At 43.4% G+C, this 11156-nt stretch overlaps 1 protein-coding gene across 2 annotated transcripts in view; it reads left to right on the top strand.

Annotated features, from left to right (window-relative positions):
- The window catches only part of LOC138981273 (uncharacterized), an 88363-nt gene that overhangs the window by 64991 nt on the left and 12216 nt on the right, over positions 1 to 11156 (top strand). For both annotated transcript variants that reach the window (XM_070354121.1, XM_070354120.1), the window contains exons 2-3: positions 4856 to 4950; positions 6627 to 6719. In XM_070354121.1, the coding sequence (XP_070210222.1) occupies positions 4858 to 4950; positions 6627 to 6719 (186 nt within the window). In that variant the 5' untranslated portion in view covers positions 4856 to 4857. The remainder of the gene's footprint in view (positions 1 to 4855; positions 4951 to 6626; positions 6720 to 11156) is intronic.

Raw genomic sequence — 11156 nt, 5'->3', positions numbered from 1 at the left:
GTCAGGAATAGAAATATCAGATCGAGGCTGAACAGCCTTGTTCCCGCTTCTTCCGGTCACATGTGCTCAGGACGAGAAGTCCCGTGATGATGACGAATTTGTTGTCAGAGATTGTCCTAAATTCGGCCGGCCAAATCCCACCGTGGCGAGAACTTGCGCGAGAGCCATTCATTCATAATTATGCCAGATCAGGAAATGGTTACACAAATGTGAGATGGTTAGGCTCAAATTCGTGTTACGTCCCTTCCTATATAATTATTCATCAGCTTCAGACACAGTCATTTTTTGGTACCTCAAATAGGGTCAAAAGACTGTGTCTGTATCGATCTGGTTTCAGCGTGAACGTGTCCGAAACTAGTGAACACGCAGGGATACCTTTCCTCCACTGACAGTCCTCAGTCTCGGTCATAGTCGGTCAGGGCTAGCCAAGACTAAGATTGTCCTTGAACTGGGTCAGTTCAAACATTTTTATTTCCGGGAGCTGATGCATACAATGAATAGTACATTTTTCATTTTGTTTTGTTACCATGGCTTAAATGCATTGGCTTTAAGTTTTCGGTTCTGAGAAACAAAGAGAAGTTAGCGATCTGAATGCATCGAAATGTGAAACAGAGAAAGTAGGAGTTATGCGGAACCATGCATCTCCTGGCACCTGAGAGAATTTTGTTTGTTTGTTTGTTTGTTTGTTTGTTTGTTTGTTTGCTTGCTTAACGCCCAGCCGACCACGAAGGGCCATATCAGGGCGGTGCTGCTTTGACATATAACGTGCGCCACACACAAGACAGAAGTCGCAGCACAGGCTTCATGTCTCACCCAGTCACATTATTCTGACACCGGACCAACCAGTCCTAGCACTAACCCCATAATGCCAGACGCCAGGCGGAGCAGCCACTAGATTGCCAATTTTAAAGTCTTAGGTATGACCCGGCCGGGGTTCGAACCCACGACCTCCCGATCACGGGGCGGACGCCTTACACCTGAGAGAATAACAAGTATTGAAATGAACAAGCGACCAATAACTCATTGCCCATCATTGCATGTCGAAACTTCTGAATAAGACACGCACTCTTCTAAGCTACAATCACGATTTTACGCATGCATATGAACTACATCTCTGTGTGCTATTTATCTATCGACAACACTTTGCTGTGTGATCATGAAACACTTGTCAAAGGTAACACATCAGATTTTACAAAGGCACGAAATGTGAAACTCCTCTCGGTTCTCCTCTGTTTCAAGCAGAAGGCAGTGTGACACGCACGCCACCTATTGTTTGTCCGATGCCCGCCAGGTTCATTGATTTTTTTTTCCAGTTTAAATGTGATTACTTAGAGCTTGACTAGCTGATCGATGAACTCTGTGGAAAAATTTGAAGTGCATGAAGAATTCATGAAGAAGGAGGGAAGGCGGAATCACCAATGAAGAGCTGGGAGCGAGGTGTGAATTTTGGCAACTCATTTCGCCGGGAGAAGCTATGGAATGAAAAGGCTGAAGGTGATGGTGACACTTTGGAGAATGAAAACACAGCTCTAACACTATAGTTTGGGATCGGGGGTATTGTCGAATGGCGGGGGTGGGGTTGGAAGGGGACGGGAGATGGGGAGAGGAGATTTTCGTACTCCTTTCCAATTCTTTCCATCCCAGTCCACCTACTTCTGTTGTCGAAGAGGCCAGGACCCGATAGAGATTGTGGTGACGGACGGGAGAGGGAAAACAGAAAGTAAATTCTACTTTTTGGGAAAGCGGGGACTGTGGGGGTGGATTAGGGGATGGGGGGTATGGGGGTGGATTAGGGGATAGGGGGTATGGGGATCTTTTTCTCCCCCCCCCCCCCTTCCTCTTCTTTCACCTCATTCCATCCCTGTCTATCTGCGAAGTGGCTATTATGAAGCAAACGGTGGTGGTGACTCCTTGGACAGAGCTCTTGCTAGGAGGATTTTTTGGCACAACATTTGCTGAAATGGTCATGCAAGCTTCGGCAATTGTCGGAAGTTTTTAAAAGTAATTGTCGCCAGCGTAAAAAGAGCTCGGCAATTCTGCCAAAATGATCGTGACGTTTTTGGCGATTTGCAGAAAGTTTCGGCGTTTCCGCGACTGCCAACACCGAAAGACATCCGAGATAGGAGAATGGAAAAGCAGCTCAACGCTATTCTTGTGTGCGGCTTCTTTTTCGTTTGCCTTCTCTTCAAACCCCTTCTCTACCTCCTTCCATCTCACTCCTCCCATCTCACTCCTTCCATCTCACTCATTCCATCTCACTCATTCCATCTCACTCCGCCTCATTTCATTGCCAGATTGGCGAGAATGAAGAGAAGGTGGTGAAGCTAAGGATAATGAATTAAAGCTCAGCTTAATTCTATTTGTTTTCCTTTGTTTTCTTTCTTTATCTTTGCCTTCCCATACCACCACCCCCCCTCCCCCTTTCACCCTCCGGCTCCCTCCCCGTTATATTGTTTTCAGTCGTGTGTCTCTCTCTTTCTATCTTTCTCTCGTTGTCCCTTTTCGGTTCTGTTTCAAATCTGTGCTTTTCCAATTGTGACCCTCCACCACGAAATGAGTCGCATGTCACCTCGCGCGGTTCTGCGCTAGGCTTAATATATATAAGTCCGGGGAGTGTCTGGTAACAGTGTGAGGGTCACCTTAGTCACACGCTTATAACTCAAACAGTTTTCGCTCTTTTCTAAAACGGTTTTCACCACTGGATAGAGCATAAAAAACTCTTTAAGAAAATGTACAAATATGAAAATCATGCAAAGGTGACATGCGACTCATTCCGTGGTGGAGGGTCACATTGTGTCTTCATGTTGTTGCCCTTGTGCCACAGGTATAGCTGAAAACAATGCCCGATGTCTTCATGTTGTTGCCCTTGTGCCACAGGTAGAGCTGAAAACAATGCCCGATGTCTTCATGTTGTTGCCCTTGTGCCACAGGTAGAGCTGAAAACAATGCCCGATGTCTTCATGTTGTTGCCCTTGTGCCACAGGTAGAGCTGAAAACAATGCCCGATGTCTTCATATCTCTAATGTTTACAGGGAGAAAAGGCTGACTTTAACAGTGTTTGGGTCTTAATGTCTCTAATGTTTACAGGGAGAAAAGGCTGACTTTAACAGTGTTTGGGTCTTAATGTCTCTAATGTTTACAGGGAGAAAAGGCTGACTTTAACAGTGTTTGGGTCTTAATGTCTCTAATGTTTACAGGGAGAAAAGGCTGACTTTAACAGTGTTTGGGTCTTAATGTCTCTAATGTTTACAGGGAGAAAAGGCTGACTTTAACAGTGTTTGGGTCTTAATGTCTCTAATGTTTACAGGGAGAAAAGGCTGACTTTAACAGTGTTTGGGTCTTAATGTCTCTAATGTTTACAGGGAGAAAAGGCTGACTTTAACAGTGTTTGGGTCTTAATGTCTCTAATGTTTACAGGGAGAAAAGGCTGACTTTAACAGTGTTTGGGTCTTAATGTCTCTAATGTTTACAGGGAGAAAAGGCTGACTTTAACAGTGTTTGGGTCTTAATGTCTCTAATGTTTACAGGGGGAAAAGGCTGACTTTAACAGTGTTTGGGTCTTTGTTTGATTGAACTTGGGATGTAAGAGAAGAAAAGAGGAAAAAACGAAGAGAGAGAGAGGGGGGAGAGATCGAGGCATACAAACAGACATAGAGAGAAAGTCAAAGAGAGATGTTTTTTGTTTTGTTTGTTTGTTTGCTTAACGCCCAGCCGACCACGAAGGTGCTGCTTTGACATATAACGTGCGCCACACCCAAGACAGAAGTCGCAGCACAGGCTTCATGTCTCACCCAGTCACATTATTCTGACACCGGACCAACCAGTCCTAGCACTAACCCCATAATGCCAGACGCCAGGCGGAGCAGCCACTAGACTGCCAATTTTAAAGTCTTAGGTATGACCCGGCCGGGGTTCGAACCCACGACCTCCCGATCACGGGGCGGACGCTTTACCACTACTGACTAGGCCAACCGTGCCAAGAGAAAGAGAGAGAGAGAGAGAGAGAGAGAGAGAGAGAGAGAGAGAGAGAGAGGGAGAGAGAGAGAGAGAGAGAGAGAGAGAGAGAGAGAGAGAGAGAGAGAGAGGGGGGGGGGGGGGGGGAACAGACAAGCAGACAAAGAGCGAGGCAAACAGATAAAACAAGTCGCGTGAAGCGATATAAACACATTTAGTCAATCTGTCGGCATCCGAGACTATATTTAGATAGTCTCGACTAACCACACCCGAAGACTGAGACGGGTCACGCTCGTCTCCGCGAAGCGTGCGAACGTAGTACTTACTTATATTATTTTCTGTCATTCTGAGCACATTTTTGAAGTAAACATGATATATCTATATTTGTTTTAATTCAGGAGAAGATAAGGAATACAATGCAACCATTTTTTAATCTGTTAGTGAAAATGAGATTTTCATGACAACTTTAATGAGCAAACTAACTCATTAATCAATCCCGTAGTTCGGACTTCGTCAAAGATTGCTTGACCAAAATGTCAATCAATTTGATCGAAAATGAGGGCGTGACAGCGCTGCCTCAACTTTCACAAAAAGCCGGATACCCAGGAACTCTCATGTGAAGTTTCATGAAGATTGGTCCAGTAGTTTTCTCTGAATCACTCCACACACACACACACACACACGCACACACACGCACGCACGCACACACACACACACACACACACACACACACACACACACACACACACACACACACACACACCACCACCAACACCACCACCACCCTTGTCTCGATTCCCCGTTTATGTTAAAACAATTATTCAAAACTTGACTAAATTTAAAATGAAATGAAAGTGCAGAATCAAATTTTTAATGTTTTTCCTGGTATTTCGTGTTGCAGAAATGGAAAGCCAAATCATGATGATGTCCGCTGTCTTGCTAGCCGTGCTGGTCACCTGCTGCTCCGCCCTGCCCTCCGACAACTCCGTATTGCAGGTAAGAATGACCAACTACAGGTAACAATTGCGATCAACTACAGGTAACAATGGTGATCAACTACAGGTACGAATGACCAACTTCAGGAAACAATAATGATCAACTACAGGTAAGGATGACCAACCAACGGTAACAATGATGATCAACTACAGGTAACAGTGATGATCAACTACAGGTAAGAATGACCAACTACCGGTAACAATGATGATCAACGATAACAATGATGATGAACGACAGGTAACAATGATGATGAACGGTAACAATGATGATCAACTACAGGTAACAATGATGATCAACTACAGGTAAGAATGACCAACTACCGGTAACAATGATGATCAACGACAGGTAACAATGATGACCAATTACAGGTAAGAATGATGATCAATGACCGCAAACTACAGATACTGTTGTTGTTGTTGTTGTTGTTGTTCTTATTTGTTTTAGTAGTGCTAGTGGAACCTTCTTTTTAACAAACTTTGACGTCTTCGACCCTTTCCTTTAAGAACTTTTGTTTGTTTGTTTGTTTGCTAAACGCCCAGCCGACCACGAAGGGCCATATCAGGGCGGTGCTGCTTTGACATATAACGTGCGCCACACACAAGACAGAAGTCGCAGCACAGGCTTCATGTCTCACCCAGTCACATTATTCTGACACCGGACCAACCAGTCCTAGCACTAACCCCATAATGCCAGACGCCAGGCGGAGCAGCCACTAGATTGCCAATTTTAAAGTCTTAGGTATGACCCGGCCGGGGTTCGAACCCACGACCTCCCGATCACGGGGCGGACGCCTTACCACTAGGCCAACCGTACTGGTCCAGAACTTTTGTTCTCGGATTTTCACCTCAAAAGACTGTAAATTACCCAATTACCCTTAATTGTAAGACCACCTCGCTCACTATTATCCCTTGGGGAATCTGGCGAATGAATCCGGTTTTGTATTTTCTCTCAACAGTGGTGAACACGTCGTGCTTTAACTCCTGCATACCGGCACGGTTGGCCTAGTGGTAAGGCGTCCGCCCCGTGATCGGGAGGTCGTGGGTTCGAACCCCGGCCGGGTCATACCTAAGACTTTAAAATTGGCAATCTAGTGGCTGCTCCGCCTGGCGTCTGGCATTATGGGGTTAGTGCTAGGACTGGTTGGTCTGGTGTCAGAATAATGTGACTGGGTGAGACATGAAGCCTGTGCTGCGACTTCTGTCTTGTGTGTGGCGCACGTTAAATGTCAAAGCAGCACCGCCCTGATATGGCCCTTCGTGGTCGGCTGGGCGTTAAGCAAGCAAACAAACAAACAAACTCCTGCATACTTTTTGTTTTTCGCTTGTCAAGTTGTCTATTATTTATAACTTTTGTGATGCAGCTGAATACTGATTACTTGAAAAGCAAGCAACTAAGCAACTAATTAAGCCACCCGCCAACTAACCTACAAACAAATCAACCACGCAGGCAAGTCTCTTTGCAAGCTCCCAATCAACGAACCAACCAATGCACACACCAGCCAACACACCTACAAGCCAACACCGGAACTCACCAAGACACCAACTTACCAACCCGTCAAAGTCAAAGAGAAAAGCAGCTGGATGTGCACACAGAAGGCTGAAAATACTTGACGAATCATTTCTAATCTGTTTGTACTTATTCGTCTCACTAAAGTGTTTGTGTGTATATTTGTGCAGACGTCAGGATTGAGCGCAGAGAAGAGGCCAAAATACATGGACACAAGGGACCTGGACATCTTCAAATATATGCTGATGTCTTCCATTAGAGAGGTATGACTCTTCACATAAGGCAAAAAAAAGAGGTCTGTTTACGGTAACATAGGCCAAAAAAATAGGGTCGGTAGGTCGGGATTTTTTTTTCTTTTCCAAAAAACCATTTTTTACGTTATTTTTGCCAAAAGAAAAGTCTAGGGTCGCGCGAAAAAAATAGGGTCGGTCGGGTTACCGAAAACAGACTATTTTTTTGTGTGGCCTAAGTAAAACTCAAAAACGAGAAAGGGTTGCTTAGGAAATATTTAATTCAACAATGTAAAATACAGTCACCGATCTTCTGGCCTCAAAAGTCAACAGACACAAATAAAACTGACAACTTCAGAAACGGCTTGAGGAAGACACCTCTTTTTAAATGAAACATAGAAACAAATGAGTATATTCATTTTGCAAAACTGTTCAAAACTATTTCGTCATTCACCAGCAAGAAGGGTGATGTTGTACCAATTTCTTCTTCCGTCACTTCCTCCCTTGTTCTGTTTGTCTCTCTTTCTCTGTCTCTTTCTGTCTCTCTCCGCCTGTCTGTCTGTCTGTATCTGCATGTCTGTCTGTATGTCTGCCTGTCTGTCTGTCTGTCTGCCTGTCTGTCTGTCTGTCTGTATGTCTTTCTCTCTCTCTCTGTCTGTCTGTCCGAGTATGTCTCTGTCTGTCTCTTTCTCTCTCTCTCTCTCTCTCTCTCTCTCTCTCTCTCTCTCTCTCTCTCTCTTTCGTGTTTTGTGATGCAATTACGTCACATTTTCCAAAGGTTCGGGAACATTTGGTCTGGTCTGGTGCTGTCTGAATCCGTCTTTTTTCCATCACGTGTTGTTGTTTTCCAGCGTAAGCTTGTAAGTGCCAGTGCTCCATTGATTCCCCATTGATTGAACAGAAGATGAGTCAACAGCAGGTATGAATTTTACATTTGGGTTTTGCCGGCTTTTGATAACAAAGCCAGATTCTGGGACAAACGTTTAACAAATAGAAGACTTCCGGAAATAACTACTCTGTCGGGTTTGATGGGCTACGGAAGCGTTGCTTTCTCTTGTTTTTCCTTACTTTTCTATAGAAACACTGAGGCTCGTTACGCATGACATAATTGGCTTACCACAGTGTTTCTATTGAAACAAGGGAAAATAATTCTTCCATGACCCATACAAACTTGAGGGTTTTTTTCGACCATCGTCTATTCACCACAGTGCTATTGATTCTGAACAGGAGCGCAGAGAATATTCGCTGCGAGCCTTGTGCCTCGGTAACGTAGCTTCCAGACAAACGAAGACGCAGACGCACCATCAGTCTTTACCAATGCTTTTGACAAACATTTCGGGAGAGGTGTTAGCGTCGTCAAACTTCGGGGCCTGTGTGCTAAGAAAATACGCTTTAGAGCCAGCGTCGCGTTGAAGAGCCATCTCCCTCAGCCGTGAAAAAGAATCTATTAATGCACTTTGCTTGTTAGGAGTTTCGTGAAGATAGAAGTGTTGTTCTTCCCGGCAAACTTTTTCGGCACTCCCCGTACTTTGATTTCACTCAGACAGTTCGCAATCACTTTCGTGGAATCGTATCTCTGTACATTTATTCAAAATCCATTTACTGCGGATATGCGCAGCCGGAACAAACATTTCACGGATACTGATTTCATATAAGGCAGAAACCCTTGCTTAAAGCAGTTTGAATTGTCTCAGAAAGGAATGTGTTGATTTTGCAGGATACAGTTCACGTTTACGGCTTCTTGCGCCAAAAAAAAGAGCAGCAAAAATGTATAAGAATTTGTCTGCCAACTGTCATTTGATTGATGATTTGTACAGAAACGCATGACCCCCCAAAGCCCCCGTTCCGGCACTCGGCCTCTGGGCTTTGTCTTTCTTACATTTGTTCCTTCGCCCTCCGCAACTGTTCGCAAACTGGAGAACTAAATTTCTTGTTGTGCAAAGTTCCACAGCTAGAAAATTTCGAATCTTGAACAACAAGACAGCAGCTGAAAATGTGCTGAACAAAAGTACTACGTTAAGCTTATCATTACACGAAGGAGTGGCCTTTTAGAATCAGTCAATTCAAACACTCGGCTTGATTTCGCTTCATTTCAGACACATTTCGTAAATGTCTTGCCGTAAATTGTTCACAGATTTTTATTTCTTCGTTCTCAACATTGCAAGTTTGCTCTCACCTTAAGTGTCTTCTTCTTTTATTCACTCTAAAAGTGTAACATTCATTGTGAAAGCTTTTAAAAGCAAAACAAAACAAAAAACAGCACTGTACAGCGTTTTTGATCACTGTCGGAGTCGTCTGATCTTTTGCACGTTATTGTTTCCCCTCTTTTGTAATCGCAGTGATGAAATACTCGTGTAAAAGATCACACATCAGTTGACCTACATCGTTTCAAACAGATAACAAAGAAGAACGACAATCACGTGCATTGTCGCATTAAAACACTGTCTCTGGGGGGACATTCGGCCCCGACACGGCTCTAGGATTACCGTGAAGGCTTTGCATTCGACTTTTAAGAGAGAGACGTTTTATTCGAATCGATTACGTAACTCTTCAAAGATTCCCACAAAGGGAAACATGATGAGCGGAGAGGAGAGGAGAGAAGAGGAGAGGAGAGGAGACATATATTCCATTGAATTGCGAAGTACACACACAAATCGACATGCAGCTCGTATTCTGTGAAGACACGGTCCTAGTTCTTGACAGCAAAGACGGCTGCTTTGAATTTTGGACTTCATTCTTCTTCTTCTTCTTCTTCTTCTTCTTCGTTCATGGGCTGAAACTCCCACGTTCACTCATGTTTTCGCACGAGTGGGTTTTTACGTGTATGACCGTTTTTACCCCGCCATTGAGGCAGCCATACATGACTTCCTTCGAAAACGGCCTCGTCAAAGAGAACAAACGGGTACTACAGAGAGAAAGGGGGAAGAAGAGATGGGATGAAATCTATGAACAGTTGTAAAGTCTAACAACCGCAGACGAGCCATGCAGGGTATGGCGCAGTATATTCTTGAGTGTGCGCAGGAAGATAAAAGATAACAGAAAAAGGAATTAAAGGAGTACTCATAAAACACATTGCCTCAGAACATCTCTCAAACCAAACTGCTCTTTGTTCTAAATCTTCCTGTTTTCAGCTCAAAGAAACAACAGGGAAAAAAGAGAAAGAATTGAAGCAACACAGTAGCAGTGAGCAGAAGGAGTTATAGGGGACAAGAAATACGGGACATCTGTGAACGAACTCTGCAAATAGAAAGGGCATTTGGCGATCACAGGAATGTCCCCTAGAAGGTTCTTTATTCCCTTCATCTTTTAAACCCGTCAACACCATACCAATGCCCCCGTGCAACGCTCAACCAGTTGGCCGACGACTGCACTGTTTATCCTTTTCATTTTCCTCTTGTCTTCTTTTTGCCAGTGACAAAAGGCTTTAGGTTAATGGCCAGTTCTCCTCTTTTTCTGGAAGACGTCTTTGGTCGTAAAACGTGGATGTTTTTACCCCGAATCCTTCCTGACACTTAACATTTTCAAAGAAAATGACAAATTGCGAATGTGGCTTAGTTGCTGGTAGATGTAATATACGTTAGTTTCATTGTCGATTCTTTAGAGTACTTGACATCTTCAAAAATAATGAAAGTTAGGAGAATGGCTTCTCGGAAAAAAAGCTGCGGTTTAACACTCCTTTTTATATTTAGTCAAGTTTTGACTAAATATTTTAACATCGAGGGGGAATCGAAACGAGGGTATGGTGTATGTGCGTGTGTGTGTGTGTGTGTGTGTGTGTGTGTAGAGCGATTCAGACTAAACTACTGGACCGATCTTTATGAAATTTGACATGAGAGTTCCTGGGTATGAAATCCCCGAACGTTTTTTTCATTTTTTTGATAAATGTCTTTGATGACGTCATATCCGGCTTTTCGTGAAAGTTGAGGCGGCACTGTCACGCCCTCATTTTTCAACCAAATTGGTTCAAATTTTGGTCAAGTAATCTTCGACGAAGCCCGGGGTTCGGTATTGCATTTCAGCTTGGTGGCTTAAAAATTAATTAATGACTTTGGTCATTAAAAATCAGAAAATTGTAAAAAAAAATAAAAATTTATAAAACGATCCAAATTTACGTTTATCTTATTTTCCATCATTTGCTGATTCCAAAAACATATAAATATGTTATATTCGGATTAAAAACAAGCTCTGAAAATTAAATATATAAAAAATATTATCAAAATTAAATTGTCCAAATCAATTTAAAAACACTTTCATCTTATTCCTTGTCGGTTCCTGATTCCAAAAACATATAGATATGATATGTTTGGATTAAAAACACGCTCAGAAAGTTAAAACAAAGAGAGGTACAGAAAAGCGTGCTATCCTTCTTAGCGCAACTACTACCCCGCTCTTCTTGTCAATTTCACTGCCTATGCCGTGAGCGGTGGACTACGAGTATACGGTCTTGCTGCGTTGCATTGCGTTCAGTTT

Source organism: Littorina saxatilis, linkage group LG12, assembly GCF_037325665.1.
Source record: "Littorina saxatilis isolate snail1 linkage group LG12, US_GU_Lsax_2.0, whole genome shotgun sequence".
NCBI classification, from domain to species: domain Eukaryota; kingdom Metazoa; phylum Mollusca; class Gastropoda; order Littorinimorpha; family Littorinidae; genus Littorina; species Littorina saxatilis.
The sequence above is the reverse complement of the archived record's forward strand: the minus strand, read 5'-3'. Positions and strand labels throughout refer to the sequence as shown.